The sequence below is a fragment of the Amblyomma maculatum genome, chromosome 1, assembly GCF_055883805.1.
Source record: "Amblyomma maculatum isolate TAMU_Amacu chromosome 1, ASM5588380v1, whole genome shotgun sequence".
Lineage (NCBI taxonomy): Eukaryota > Metazoa > Arthropoda > Arachnida > Ixodida > Ixodidae > Amblyomma > Amblyomma maculatum.
Genome location: NC_139344.1, coordinates 484156482 through 484172508, shown reverse-complemented (window position 1 = coordinate 484172508; position 16027 = coordinate 484156482). Strand labels below are relative to the sequence as shown.

The 16027-nt window shown below is 46.2% G+C and overlaps 1 protein-coding gene and 1 long non-coding RNA gene across 5 annotated transcripts in view; one reads left to right on the top strand and one right to left on the bottom strand.

The window, feature by feature from the left end:
* The window catches only part of LOC146210134 (uncharacterized), an 89581-nt gene extending 73697 nt beyond the window's left edge, over window positions 1-15884 (bottom strand). For 2 of the 4 annotated variants that reach the window (XM_084608076.1, XM_084608079.1), the window contains exon 1: window positions 15397-15884. In XM_084608076.1, the coding sequence (XP_084464202.1) occupies window positions 15397-15582 (186 nt within the window). In that variant the 5' untranslated portion in view covers window positions 15583-15884. The remainder of the gene's footprint in view (window positions 1-15396) is intronic. The other 2 variants (XM_084608071.1, XM_084608073.1) reach the window with 2 other exon arrangements.
* Window positions 1-16027, top strand: part of LOC146210123 (uncharacterized) — a 374427-nt gene that overhangs the window by 180610 nt on the left and 177790 nt on the right. The gene's annotated exons all lie outside the window — the stretch shown is intronic.

The window sequence follows — 16027 nt, the reverse complement described above, 5'->3', positions numbered from 1 at the left end:
GCAAGCTGGCTTCCCTGTGCCCTCGGATTAATAACCCGAGACCAGTAAAGGAAACATGTGGAACACGCCATTCCCAACCATATGTCGGGTGAAAGGAAGGCGTTGTATATCATATCCCACTCACTTGCGGTAAGGTATACGTTGGCCAGACTGGAAGATGTTTGAATGAGTGTTTGAGAGAGCACGAGTGATCGCTTGAGAAAGGCACTGGACCCAATCTGCTGATTCATTGCAAGAAGTGCAAATGCATGCCTATCCTAAAAGAAACTTCCGTACTGGATAAAAGTCAAGACAATGTAGCTCGTGAGCTAAAAGAAGCCTTCTTCATAAAAAGGAAAGGTCTAGATTCCAAAGTGCTGTATTATCAGCGCGAGTTCTCTTTTTAGAAGGGCACAGTTGAATTTTCGCGCATGAATTTAGAATCGCAATAGGATGCGCATGCCCGATGAGTTGAATAACTAATATCTTTATTACTAGAGCGCTTGAACTGGGGGGGGGGTTCCCTTTAGTCATTTGTTTGCAAAGTTTTTTTGCGATTGTCAGTTTTTGATAATTTTTGTGATTGTCTTCATGTTCCATCGGCCCCTATACACCACGTGTCATAGATCAGTTTGTTGTTTCCAAACCATCGATCATAACTGTTTTTTTATCACCTTTATGCCTGTTATCTTTTACCGGTTTTATGGTCCTTTCACCTTTTGACGTTTGCTGCCACTAATTAGCGCCACCACGGTGTGCCTATATAATGTGTGTTTCCCTTCAATAAAAGATCAGTTGTCAGTGAGCACTTGTCCGTGTCTTTTTTCATGGGAATGTGTTGTTAGCGCTTCGTCCATTTTTGATAAATGCTGCACCAACTGGCCCAACAAAAAGTCTTTCTTGAATATATAGGGAGGTTCTCCTAGAACCTTTCCATCATTCTTTTTTTTTTTTTGCACGTGTAGCTTCTTACTTTTCGAACTTGTTTTGCTCCATCACAGGAATGATAAGATGCTTTCTTGAGATGACGGTGCTCGTTCAAGTGGCAAGCTTTCACCGTGAATTGACCAGGCTCAATTTGTAAAATTGTAAATTGATTTATGGGAAAGGAAATGTGCAGTATCTGTTACACTTCTTCGTTGACGCCTGAACCGCACCATAAGGGGGAGGAGGGAGGTGACAGTGAAAGTAGAAAAAGAGAAAGAGGTGCCACGTATTGGAGGGGTGCAGAAATATTTCGACCTCCTGGGGATCTTTAACTGAGATTACATAGTGCATGGACACATCTCTGTTTCGCCTCCATCAAAACGCAGTCGCCGGCATCGGGTTCAAACCTGGGTACTGCGGTTCTATAGTCGAGCATCTTAAGGGGGATGCGGAAATAAAATCACAATTTTAATTTTAAAAAAGAGACGTGTTTTTAAATTTCTGTTGTCTTGGATTACGCATATATTAAAGAAACTTCTCACCAAGTTTGTTGTCATCTGTGCAGTAGAAAAATTTGAATGAATGAATAAAGCCTTTATTTGATTGCCACAACAACCTAGGCGGAAGGCAGTGGCACCTCTTAGAATGGCTCTCACAAGAACACAGTAGACGCTGCAATGGGTTTGTGAACCCCAACACAACGGACATCACCTACCTGGAGGAACAATTTTACACGCTGAGTTGCTTGCCATATGGGGATCCATAAACACCATTACGACAGCTGCAGCCACAAGAGATAATTTCAATGGATATCAAATTTTAACTCACTCATAAGCAGTGATTGCAGAGCTGACGGTCCAAACTACAGAAGATGCAGTGGCCAACGACATCAGAAAGAGGCTGAAGCGAATGTGGGAAGTTGGAAAAGAAATTAAAATTATATGGACACCGGGACATACTGGCACGGACGGGGGAAACGCAGCCGCCACGCAAGCGGATGGGCTTGCTGACAAGTAGAAAAATTAAAACTAGTTTTTTTGCGAGATGGGGTACACTCACCACCAAAAGCGCCTATTAATGCCAATTTCAAGATGCAGCTACATAATGGACAAGAAACTAAATGCGGAGTGTATCCCCGAGTTAGAATGCTTGTTTTTCGTGCTTTCTAGCCAAAAAGAACATGTTATCGAGAGTAGAGCAGAGAGCTAAAAAGAAAAAAAGAAAGAGAAGGCAGATTTTGGGCCATTGCAACAGCAGATTGGCTCATAAACTGAAATAGAAGCTTGGATTGATTGAAACGAAACAGGTGGCTTTAAAACGGCATTTTCGCACCACTGGGAGCATGGCTAACCAACAAGATGGAGATAGAATATGGAGACTAGACAAAGAGGCACACCCAGCAAACAACCAAGCATTTCATGAGTGCGGACAAGGGCAGTGGACAGATTAAAAAAAAAAAAAAAAAAGAGTCAAGACAAAGCAACCGCCACAGAGCAGTGTAGTGTTGAAAAGCATGACCCAATTATGCACCAGGCCACTTTGATTCATTATATTGGGCTATAAATTTGGATACCACATTTTGAAATCTCTGAACACACTTTTCTCAGTTCACACTTTTTGAAACAGCACAACTGTTAGGAAAACTACCATTTCCAAACTCTTTTGCTAAAGACGGCTTTCAAGGTGGTTTCTGGAGTAAAATTTTGTTGGGAACAGGATAAGGTACTTTTTGGATTCCTAATTATTCCCTAAAATAAGAAAAGTATAAAATATGTGACATATAATGTCAATAGAAAAAATGAAGTTCATTTTTAAAGTGCTCATATTTTTACAAAAATGTCATAAAGAACCCTCAATTGGCCTTATCCTACACAATGAACTACCTAGAAGTTATCTAAGTGCAAAAGGTTGGTACAACTTCATTAGTTTTGATATGACAAAAGTTTTCCTAAGCTGCCACACTAAATTACTCATTATGGCAGCTATAACTTTTTCTATTTTGATAAAACCTAGAATAAATATATTCTAATACCAGGAATCCCTGATAATTTTACCGAAATCGGTGCACCAGTTCAAAAGTTGACCCTTTAGCCCCCTTAACCAATCAGCCACCGTGGTAATTTCCACCTATGTCACACACTCATGATTCATAGCAGAAAACAAAGCAGTTGTGTACCAACAGTGCACTACAACTTCACAACATGTGTGTAATGCCAAATGAAAACAAAAATGGTGCTGCAGCACCCTTGTGTAAGGCCTTACAGTTGATATGATTACTACAACAAATCTCATTTTTGAAGAAATATTAATAAAGTGAAAAGGGATACAAACATTTTCAGTTTCGATTTCGCCTAACAGTTTAGCCCGTAACTCTAGAATGGCACAAGATAGCATCACAATTCATGTTGCAAAATGTGTCAGAGGGTATGTGGAATTCAATAAAATCGAAAACCAAAGGTCATACGTTAACATTTCAAAGGTGGTGTCATATATTATTTTTTCAGAGCCATCACTTCAAGAAATCCTCAAACTTTGTTGTCATCATTTTCAGGTGCATTGCAAAATTTGTCCTACAGCGTTATGAACTATAAAGTTCCAAACTTAGCTTTTCCTCTATGCTACCACCATGCACAGTAAACAATTTGCTCCATTGCTAGTTTACTTTTGTTTCTTCAGCTGCACAGATGTGTACCATTTTAGTGGTTACGCTGTGACTTTGCATGTCAGTGCAATCATGTTCACTTTTTTTAAATCCGTTTTTTGAAATCTGCACACACATTATTCATTTTCATAGAAGGAGCCCAATCTACTTGTACGATTATAGCAAACTGCATAACAGAACTACAAATAATTAAACTTAATTTAAACTGCCACAGCGGTGGCGTAGCGCTAGAACATCCGCCTCGCATGCGAGGACCGGGGTTCAAATCCTGGTACCGCACAATTCTCCACCGGATTTTTAAAAAAAAATGCGCGTGTCGATGGAATTGCATAAACAGGTTTGGGGCGCGACCTGATGCCGGTGAACACCTCCGGAAACGCACTCGCTACAAGAACAAGAGTTGGCCACCCTGGTGCAGTTATTGGCTGCAACCTTATGATAAGCTCCATAAAACCCCGGCCCTCAGTCACCAGCGACTGCGGAACTGACCACGGCGGCGGTCAGACCTGTGACACAGCAAGGGGTGCTACGAATACCTGGCTCCACTGGACAGGCCGCCATTGGAAACTGACCCTGGCAACGTTTAACGTTTAAGGAGATTGATGGTAGGGAAAAACAGTCAGATGTTCCACCAGTTACGAAGGACGAGGTCAAGAAAGCACTAGAAACTATGAAAAGGGGGAAATCAGCTGGAGAGGATCAGATAACTACAGATTTGCTGAAGGACAGAGGGGATATCGTGTTAGAAAAGCTGGCCACCCTGTATACGCAGTGCCTGGTGTTATCGACGGTACGGGAACCATGGAAGAATGCAAACATGATCCTCATCCATAAGAAAGGGGACTCTAAGGACCTTAAAAATTACAGACCAATCAGCTTACTATCTGTTACGTATAAGGTATTTACTAAGGTAATCGCTAATAGAATCAGGACAACCTTAGACTGCAATAAAGCAAAGGATCAAGCAGGTTTTCGAAAACGGTGCTCTACTATCGATCATATCCATACCATCAATCAGGTGATGTACTCTACTATCGATCATATCCATACCATCAATCAGGTGATAGAAAAATGCACAAAACACCTTTGACCCATTCTTCAATAATTTCATGACAAACAAGATTATCAATTTATAGTCAACAATGTGGTGTACTATAGACACAGCTTAAAGGTGCATACTTTTGCTATACTTTCAATACTGGTATGACCAAACGGTCTATCGCAGAGTCCAAATGAGGCTGAAGACTATATTAAGAAGCCATGCAACGTTTGTAGAACAGTCTACTGCTTACAGTTCCCAGAAGCCTGCTGCAACTGGCACAGAATTGTGCATATATTTCTGCCTGCTATCTTTCAGTCGCCTTTATCTAGGGGTATGACATAACCTTTATTGACATTTGAGTTCGCAGTGATACAATTCGCAAGAGAGACCATGTACTTATAATGCTGAAAAGCGCTGTTTGTGAAATTGTTTAGCCAAATTCAACAGGATAGTTAAGCGGGCAAGTTGGTGATACATCATACAAAAAAACAGCGCAAACAAACGGGGACGACAGGAAGAAACAACAGGAACAGGCGCTGACTCTCAACTAAAATTTAATCGCAGAAAACACAATTATATAAGGTACAGAAAACAATAAAACACCAAAACCAGACCGCACGTGTTACTATGTGATGTCCAGATATGCAACTTCGCAGTCACGCAGGAGCAGGGAAGGTTTGCTGACACACAATCTTTCTTTCTTGGCCATATTATACGCCTCGATGATTTCCCTGGTCAACTGGTCGGGGTGTTTGTACAAAATGTCAGTATAATGTAAAGACGGAAAACAGGATTGCCGTGAGTGTCAATCAGTTGATCATTGATCATTGCCGTTGATCATTGCTCACGGCAGTTGATTATTGCCGTGAGTGTCAATCCTGTTTTCCGTCTTTACATTATACTGACATTTTGTACAAACACCCCGACCAGTTGACCAGGGAAATCAACGAGGCGTATAATATGGCCAAGAAAGAAAGATTGTGTGTCAGCAAACCTTCCCTGCTCCTGCGTGACTGCGAAGTTGCATATCTGGACATCACATAGTAACACGTGCGGTCTGGTTTTGGTGTTTGTTTTCTGTACCTTATATAATTGTGTTTTCTGCGATTAAATTTTAGCTCAGAGTCAGCGCCTGTTCCTGTTGTTTCTTCCTGTCGTCCCCGTTTGTTTACGCTGTTTTTTTGTATGGTTTAGCCAAATGTCTGCTCCATATGTACTTAGGCCACACTAGATTTCATGTTGAATGTGATGGACTCTCATTAATTCCAACTTCCAGTTTACCGAAAATGACTTTCTTATTCCCATCAACCACGACAACAAGGGCTCCATAATTTGAGCATGTTTGAACCAACTTATGGGTCCCATACGATTTTGTTTTATGGTAAGTCTGCAAGCTTTTTCCATAATTCTTTCCCCCACCACACCCATAGTAAATTATCAATTCGTTAATGATAACTTTGCACAACGATTTCAGAGCTTTCGAATTAAGACTTGAAAATAGTCAAGCACAATTGCACTCGACGTAATGATCGATCCTGCAATCTCAATCCTGTTCAGCAGGAGGACGCTCTTGAAAAGCTGCTTTGTCGGTAAGCATACGCTAGGGACTAAGATGCGGCCCTTCAAGTTTGGTAGCCGCCACAGCCGCCGCTTCGGCATTGCTTACCGATACGCTATGCCATTAAGCCTGCAATAAGAAAACTGAAGTTTAGTTTTCAGTGTAGTTTTCTCTTGGAAACTGACCCTGGCAACGTTTAATGCTAGAACCCTAGCTAGTGAAGCTAGTTTAGCAGTGCTGTTACAGGAACTAGAGGGCATCAAATGGGATGTCATAGGGCTTAGTGAGGTCAGGAGGCCGAATGAGGCATATACTGTACTGAAGGATGGGCATGTACTGTGTTATCGAGGTTTACCAGAGAGGCGACAACTAGGAGTAGGTTTCCTTGTCAATAAGTATATAGCGGGTAATATAGATGAATTCTATAGTATTAATGAGAGGGTTGCAGGCATCGTAATTAGGCTTAATAAGCGGTATAAACTGAAGGTTGTACAGGCCTATGCACCTACATGTAGTTATGATGACCAGGCAGTTGAAAGCTTCTATGAAGATGTAGAAAGTAAAGACGCAGTCTACTGTACTAATGGGCGACTTCAATGCCAAGGTAGGGAAAAAACAGGCAGGAGACAAGGCAGTAGGTGACTATGGCATTGGTTCTAGGAATAGCAGGGGGGAGTTACTAGTTGAGTTTGCAGAGTGCAATAACTTACGAATCATGAATACCTTCTTCAGCAAATGGAAGAACCGGAAATGGACATGGAAAAGTCCTAACGGAGAGACTAAAAATGAAATCAACTTCATAATGTGTTCAACCCCCGCCATTATGCAAGATGTAGAGGTAATCGGGAAAGTGCGATGCAGTGACCACAGGATGGTGAGGTCCCGAATTAGCCTAAATCTGAAGAAGGAACGCTACAGATTAGTAAGAAAGAAACCCATCAACGAATTAGCGGTGAGGGGGAGGGCAGAAGAGTTCAGGATCTCGCTACAGAATAGGTATTCAGCTCTAACTGAGGATGGCGACATTACCCTAGAGGCAAGGAACAATAATTTCAGAGATATCATTACTGAGTGCGCGGTTGAAGTAGGCGGTAGGATAGTTAGAGAGGATACCGGTAAGCTGTCTAAGGAGACGAAAGATTTGATTAAGAAACGCCAGAGTATGAAAGCTTCCAATCCAACAGACCAGATCGAATTGGCCGAGATATCAAAGCTAATCAATAAGCGCAAGGTGGCCGATATAAGGAAGTATAACAAGGAAAAAATTGAGCATGCTGTAAAGAATGGGGGAAGCCTTAAAGCGGTAAAGAAGAAATTGGGCATAGGCAAACACCAGATGTATGCGATAAGGGACAAGGCGGGCAACGTCATCACTAATATGGAAAAGATAGTCAAAGTAGCCGAGGAGTTCTATACATATTCTCTACAGTAGCCAAAGTAGTCAGGACCGTAATGAGATTGGCGGTAAGGAAAAAGTCAGACGTTCCACCAGTGACGAAGGACGAGGTCAAGAAAGCACTAGAAACTATGAAAAGGGGGAAATCAGCTGGAGAGGATCAGATAACTACAGATTTGCTGAAGGACGGGGGGGATATCGTGCTAGAAAAACTGGCCACCCTGTATACGCAGTGCCTGGTGTCATCGACGGTACCGGAACCATGGAAGAATGCAAACATTATCCTCATTCACAAGAAAGGGGACTCTAAGGACCTTAAAAATTACAGACCAATCAGCTTACTGTCTGTTACGTATAAGGTATTTACTAAGGTAATTGCTAATAGAATCAGGACAACCTTAGACTGCAATCAAGCAAAGGATCAAGCAGGGTTTCGGAAACGGTACTCTACTATCGATCATATCCATACCATCAATCAGGTGATAGAAAAATGCTCGGAATATAACCAGCCCTTATACATAGCATTCATTGATTACGACAAAGCATTGACTCAGTTGAAACCTCGGCGGCGATGCAGGCATTGCGAAATCAGGGGGTAGACGAGCCGTACGTGAAAGTGCTGGAAGATATATATAGTTTCTGCACTGCAACCATAGTTCTGCATAAAGAAAGTAACAAAATTCCCTTAAAGAAAGGTGTTAGGCAAGGAGACACAATCTCCCCAGTACTATTCACAGCTTGTTTAGAGGAAGTATTCAGAGACTTGGAAAGGGAGCAGTTAGGGATAAGGGTAGATGGAGAATACCTCAGTAATCTGCGATTTGCTGATGACATTGCCTTGCTAAGCAACTCGGGGGATGAACTAAAAAAAAAAGATTGAAGACCTAGACCGGAAAAGTAGAAAGGTAGGCTTGAAAATCAATATGCAGAAGACTAAGGTAATGTTCAACAGCCTCGGGAAGGAACAGCAGTTTACATTAGGTAGCGAAATACTGGAAGTAGTAGGCGAACATGTCTACTTAGGACAGGTAGTAACCGCAGATCCGGACTATGAAAAGGAAATAACAAGAAGAATAAGATTGGGATGGAGCGCATTTGGCAAGCACTCGCAGATTATGACTAGCAGCTTACCGGTATCGCTCAAAAGGAAAGTATACAACAGTTGCATCTTGCCTGTACTCACCTATGGGGCTGAAACGTGGAGGCTAACCAAGAGAGTTCTACTTAAGTTGAGGACAACCCAGAGGGCTATGGAATGAAAAATGGTAGGGGTGTAAGGTGTTTATTGGAGCACCAAGACCGCAAGCAACGTCCGCAAACCAAAGCGATGGGGGTAGCGTACAAATCAACAGTGCAGTGCCAACAAGGCTCCGGCTCCACTTCGTCTACCTCTTCGGGTTGGCGCGCGAGCTGATGGTGATCGGGATTACTACAATACCCCCCGGCGGAAAAGGAGCCATCCTGGCGACTCATGGTGAGGAAAGGGTAGGGGGATCATAATACGGCTTGAGGCGGTCGACATGTACAGTTTCTCGGCCGCGGCGGCGATGATCTGGAGATGGGTTCAAGGGCTCTACTACGTAATTGACGGGAGAAGATTGTTCGAGAATGCGGTAAGGTCCATGATAGCGCGATAGGAGTTTGGATGAGAGGCCGGGTGCAGAGGAAGGCACCCAGAGCCAAACGAGGGCACCTGAGGGATATGAAGGCGCTGGATTTGTAGGGTCCCGGTTATGCTTTTGTTGAGCCTGGTTCTCCGTTGTGAAGGAGCGCGCCAATTGTCGGCATTCTTCGGCAAATGTGTGCGCTTCAGACAGCAGAGTGGTCTCTGAAGCGTCGGGTTGGTAGGGCAGGATAGTATCCATGGTGGACGTGGGTTCACGACCATATAAAAGAAAGAAGGGGGAGAACCCAGTCGTAGTCTGCGTAGCCATATTGTAGGCGTACGTTACGAAAGGCAGCACTTGGTCCCAATTAGAGTGAGCGCTATCAACATACATGGCTAGCATGTCACTAAGAGTGCGATTAAATCGCTCAGTCATGCCGTTCATTTGGGGGTGATACGCTGTGGTGCTCCGGTGAATGATCTGGCACTGTTTGAGGAGGGCTTCGACAGTGTCGGAAAGAAACGCACGTCCGCGGTCACTGATCAATTCTTTTGGTGCGCCGTGATGAAGAACGAGGCGATGCAGAATGAACGAAGCAACATCCCATGCGGTGGCAGACTGCAAGGCCGATGTTTCCGCGTAACGGGTTAGCTGGTCAACGGCTACGATGACCCAGCGGTTGTTAGCCGACGTGGTCGGAAGCGGGCCATACAGATCGATACCGACACGGTCAAAAGGGCGGCTGGGGCAAGGCAATGGCTGCAACGGAGCGGCTGGCTGAGGGGGTGGATTCTTGCGACGTTGGCAGGCGGTACAGGCCGCGCCAGTAATATCTCATACGCAGTCGAGAATAGGTTTTCATGACACCTGCATGGCCGCATTGGGGATCGGCGTGTAAAGAGGCGCAGATTTCAGCACGGAGATGTCGCGGAATCACGAGAAGCCACTTTCGCCCTGTAGGATGGTAATTGCGGCGGTATAAAAGTCCATCACGAGTGGCGAAGTGGTGGGCCTGACAACGAAGTGCACGTGACGGAGACAGCTCTGCGGGCGTAGACAGGAATGTTAAGAGGGAGGATATCCATGGATCCATCTTCTGCTCCGATTTCATGTTGGTAATGTTGAGCGGTGACATATCGTAGGCACAAACGAAGCCAGCCGTCGAGTCGCTAGGAAACGGTGAACGGGAAAGGGCATCAGCGTCGGTGTGCTTGCGTCCAGATCGATAGATGACGTGGATATCGTACTCCTGAAGACGTAACGCCCAGTGGGCGAGGCGGCCGGAGGGGTCTTTGAGGTAGGATAGCCAACAGAGCGCGTGGTGGTCGGTAACAACGTAGAATGGGCGACCGTAAATATAAGGACGAAACTTGCTAATGGCCCATATGATGGCCAGACACTCCTTTTCGGTCACAGAGTAGTTCGATTCCGCTTTCGTGAGGGTACGACTAGCGTACACGACGACATACTCGGAATATCCAGGTTTCCGTTGAGCAAGAACAGCGCCCAGACCTACGCCGCTTGCATCAGTGTGTATTTCGGTCGAGCAGGCAGGGTCAAAATGGCGGAGTATAAGGGGAGAGATCAGTAGACGGCGTAGTGTACTGAACGCAGCATCACAGGCTGGTGACCAAGAGGAGAGGTTCGGGCCTCCGGCGAGAAGTTGCGTTAAAGGGGCGATGATACTGGCGAAGTTGCGGATAAAACGGCGGAAATACGAACATAGACCGATAAAACTTCGAAGTTCTTTCAAGGTTGTGGGCTTGGGGAAGTCTGCGACGGCACGAAGTTTGGTAGGATCCGGTAGAACGCCATTCTTGGATATGACATGACCAAGTATTGTGAGCTTGGTAGCGGCAAAGTGACATTTCTTCAAGTTGAGCTGTAGGCCGGCTTCAGTAAGGCACGTAAGGACACGCTGAAGGCGCAGAAGGTGGGAAGGGAAATCTTTCGAGAAAACTACATTGTCATCTAGATAACAAAGACACGTTTCCCATTTGAGCCCACTGAGAATGTTATCGATCATTCTCTCGAAGGTGACGGGGGCGTTGCACAGTCCGAACGGCATCACATTGAATTCATACAAGCCACCGGGAGTGATGAAGGCTGTTTTCGGGCGGTCAGCGGAAGCCATCGGTACTTGCCAATAGCCAGAGCGCAAATCTAGCGACGAAAAGAACTCCGCTCCTTGCAAACAATCTAGCGCGTCGTCAATTCGTGGTAGTGGGTAAACATCTTTGCGGGTTATCTTATTCAGATGCCGGTAGTCCACACAGAAGCGGATCGTGCCATCTTTCTTCGTCACCAACACTACGGGGGAGGCCCAAGGGCTATGAGATGGTCGTATGATGCCCCGTTGAAGCATATCGGCGACATTGTCACGAATGACGCGGCGCTCAGTGGGCGACACGCGATATGGTCGCTGCCGCAGCGGAGCATGAGGACCAGTGTCGATTGCATGAGAAACGGTCAAGGCGCGGCCCAAGGAAGGCTGGGACACGTCAAAAGATGCACTGAAGCGCTGAAGGAGGGCGACTATTTGGTCCCGTTGGGCGGACGGAAGGTCGGTCACGATAGCTCGATGAAGGGCGTCGACAGGAAGCTCATCACTCGTAGCAGCACAAGACGTCAGGGCAGCGACGTGAGGAAAAACTTCAGGTTCGGAGAACATGTAAGTGCGATCAGGGTCGAGCTCTTCAATGTAGCCGGGGCACTCCCCGCGAAGAACAGCCGTTGGGCAGGGAAAAGGGTTGGAAGCATAGATGACACAGCTGCCATCAGAAATTGTTAGAACGGCGAAAGGAAGAAGGAGGCAGTTATGGTGGGCGGAGGCGAGTTTGGGCGTAAAGAGAACAGGACTAGGGAGGGCAGATGTCGAAATAAGGGGAACGAGAACAGAAGAAAAGGGAGGAATGTCGGTGTCTGCAGCTACAAGGAGTTTAGCAGGGCGCACAGGCTGGTCACACAGGGAAACATTACACACAGGGGAAAGCTCAACTTCAGCACGGGCACAATCAATCACAGCACTGTGAGTTGACAGAAAGTCGTAGCCGAAGATGATGTCGTGGGAGCAGTCGTAAAGCACCACCATCTCGACGAGATACGTAATGTCTTTGATGCAAACTCGTACCGTGCACGCTGCCACAGGGGTGATGCGCTCTGAACTGGCCGTACGAAGCGAAAAGGCAGAAAGCGGCGTCGTGACCTTGCGAATCTTGCGGCGAAGGGCATCACTAATTACGGAAACGGCAGCACCTGTATCCACCAGCGCAAGAACGGGAAAACCTTCTACGAACACTTCAATGACGTTGGCGGGAGAAGGCGGAGGACTTAACGAGTTCCTCCGGAACTGCGGCATTTAGTTTTCCCCTTGCGTAGGGCCCTGTCGCCGGAGCATTGGCGAAATGGAACGTCGGCGAGGCGAAGGCGAACGGCGTGTCGAGTACTGAGCCCGAGGTGGAGACGATCCAGAAGAGATGTTGCTCAAGGGCGGCTCGGGATCGTAGTAGTACTGACGGACTGTGTTCTCAGGATGAAGCGGGCGCTGACGGCAAAGGCGAGCGACGTGACCCGGGAGCTCGCAAGCATAGCAAATTGGGCGATTGTCGGCGGTTCGCCATGGGTTCGTAATGCGGCGTCGCGGTCGAGGGATTGGAGACTGAGGGGCCATGAAACGAGGTGGAGCATAAAATGTAGGGCCGTTCTGGTAAGACGATGTTGGAAGCGGACCGCGCGTTCCAGCGGTTACTTGAGCGTAAGTGAGTGGGGCTTGCACAGGAGCGATGGGAACACTAGAAGGCAGCGCTTCGGCGACTTTCTCCTCGATAACTTGGCGGATAGCCGGCGAGATGGATGGCGCGTTGGCCGGCGCTAATTGCGAAGTGCACACGGTTGGCTGAACTGGATGGAGGAGGGACAGCTGGCGTGCAACTTCTTCGCGGATGAAGTCTTGGATATTCTGCATAAATTGAGACTGTTCCGAAGACGGCGTAGCCAGTGCCAAGCCAGCAATGCCGGCAGGTGTGGCAGCCCGCCGCGTAGAAGCGCGTTGCTTTCGTAGCTCGTCAAACCTCTGGCACAGTGTTATAATGTCGGATACGGAAGTAGGGTCCCTGGCCGACATCATATAGTACGCATCATCAGTGAGACCTTTTAGAACATGTATGACTCTTTCGGGCTCGGGCATGGACGGATTGACCCGCTTGCAGAGGTCAACCACGTCCTCAATGTAGCTAGTAAACGTTTCTTCGGGACGTTGAAGCCGTGCATGGAGGCGTTGTTCGGCGCGGAGTTTACGTACCGCAGGACGGCCGAAGACATCCGCGAAGTTCTTCTTGAAAACAGACCACGTCGGAAGATCGGCTTCGTGGTTTCGAAACCACAGATTCGCCACGTTCGTGAGGTAGAAGAGGACGTTGCTCAGTTTTATGGAATCGTCCCAGCGGTTGTAAGTGCTGACGCGCTCGAAAGAGGCCAGCCAGTCGTCAACGTCGTGGTCGTCGGTACCACTGAAGAAAGGTGGGTCACGGGGGCGTTGTGCCCCGGGACAGAAGATGGTGGCAGGAGTGGCAGGGATGGGCATCGATGGTTGGCTGGGAGCGTCCTGCATGGTTGTGACCGAAGGCGGTAGCGTGCGGTTCCGAAGTTCCAGGCTGAAATTTGCGAGGAGGACTGGGGCGACGACCGAACCTCCACCAAGTGTAAGGTGTTTATTGGAGCCCCAAGACCGCAAGCAACGTCCGCAAACCAAAGTGATGGGGGTAGCGTACGAATCAACAGTGCAGTGCCAACAAGGCTCCGGCTCCACTTCGTCTACCTCTTCGGGTTGGCGCGCGAGCTGATGGTGATCGGGATTACTACAGGGGTAACATTAAGAGACAGAAAGCGTGCAGAGTGGGTCAGAGAAATAATTCAGGTTACCGACATACTAGTGGAAATTAAGAAGAAGAAATGGGCATGGGCAGGACATGTAGTGCGAAGAGAGGATAACCGATGGTCGCTTAGGGTAACAAACTGGATTCCAAGGGAAGGAAAGCGTAGCAGGGGGCGGCAGAAAGTTAGGTGGGCGGATGAGATTAAGAAGTTCGCAGGGGTCAAGTGGATGCAGCTAGCACAGAACCGGGTTAAGTGGAGAAATATGGGAGAGGCCTTCGCCCTGCAGTGGGTATAATCAGGCTGATGATGATGATGATGATGTAGTTTTCTATTTTTTTTTCTTGCAACACAATATTTGACTGTGCTCCAAAGATGTCATACATCCATCAGTCTGATAACAATGATGTTACACACAGACTTGGGTGCATTCCTCATTGCTTGACATTCTGCACCATTTAGCAAGTAACCAGACAAATAAATATACGTTTTCAATGCAGCTATTTTTTGTCTCTAGGCACCATATTTTTTTTAACATATTCAGAAGGCGCAGTAGTTTTGAAATCGAAAATAACCAAGGCCAGCTCGAAAACACTGCAAAATCTCATGACTTCATCTTTTCTGCTGTTGATTTTACCAATTAACCTGAGCAGCAGCGAGTCTTAACGTGCTGCCTTTGCCCTCAAAATGTAGTCATTACAGCGACAATGATGGAAACCAGAGTGGAATGTTGGAGTATATGTGCCAGTTAGTTTCGCTTTCATCGTTGGCCTTATATGCGTGTTAGTTCTTTGTACCATGAAACTAGTCAATTAGAATTATCCTTTTTTTTTTTTTTTTACAAACAGTGTCATATGAATCCCGATATTTTGTATATTATGGAAAAGATTTATTTTTTTCTTTTTAGATACAGGTATATTTGTACAACTTTTGTCCAATTTTCTCGCGAAGTTTTGATTTTGGCAATTAAAATTCTGTGTTGCAACGCTAATCTTATTCCTCAAACTTTACCCCTACGAATTGCAGTTACCCAGCTTGTATTAAATGTTAGCTTCGGCGCACACAAAAAATTGAGACCAACGGCAGGAAAAAAGTAATATCAGAAAGCTGCGGCAATGGGTGCCTTTGGGGATGCTGCCTACAAACACTGTTTCTGATTTTGCTGGATGCTAAGCGCAGGAAGACAGGCCAACAGGAACACTGAAAACAAGACAGGACAGTGTTGTCCTGTCTTCCTGCGCTTAGCATCCAGCAAAATCCATGCACAAACTAGCCTGCAAGACGCCGCGGAAAACTGGAAATCCTTCGATGAGCCCGCATAGCAAGTAAACCTTGTTCGGGAATGATGGTTACCTCTCGAAACTTGCTGAGCGCAGTGGTTGAAGAGGGCTTGACGGTGACAGTTCCAAAGTCTGTCTCGCACATGGTCTCGCACAATGACACTGGCTTATGCTCGCTTTTCCTTTTCCATGGTTTTGAGGAAAATATATCCATCTCACTAAGGTCAAGCTCTTCATCACTATTTTCTGCGGAGCTCATGCTCAGTAGTTGCGGACGAATAGTACATTCGCCTGACGTAACAACAGAAAGTGCAATGCCGCAGCTTCAACAGACGACCTTTGACATAGTGACATAAGTTATACACTTGTATAACGAAGCTGAAGCACTTTCTCGGCCAGCCAATTCGAAGTCCACAGTACGTGAAAATTAAATCACAAAAACCTAGCGTTGCTGCAGCAACTTATATCTGACATTCCGCAAGAGAAGCGCTCTGATGCTGTCTCATCCCTCTCAAACGCTCGAACTGCTCGAACTTGGCTTGACACCGACGAAGTTTTGGCTGGTTTTGGCTAGTTTCGACCCTGCATAGAGACAGGCATATGGATGGATGGATGAAATATAAGGTCTCCTCGATTTGGCTGCACTTTCGGCACTAGTTCTCAAAAGTGGATGGATGGATGGATAAGGCTGAACCCTTTGAATC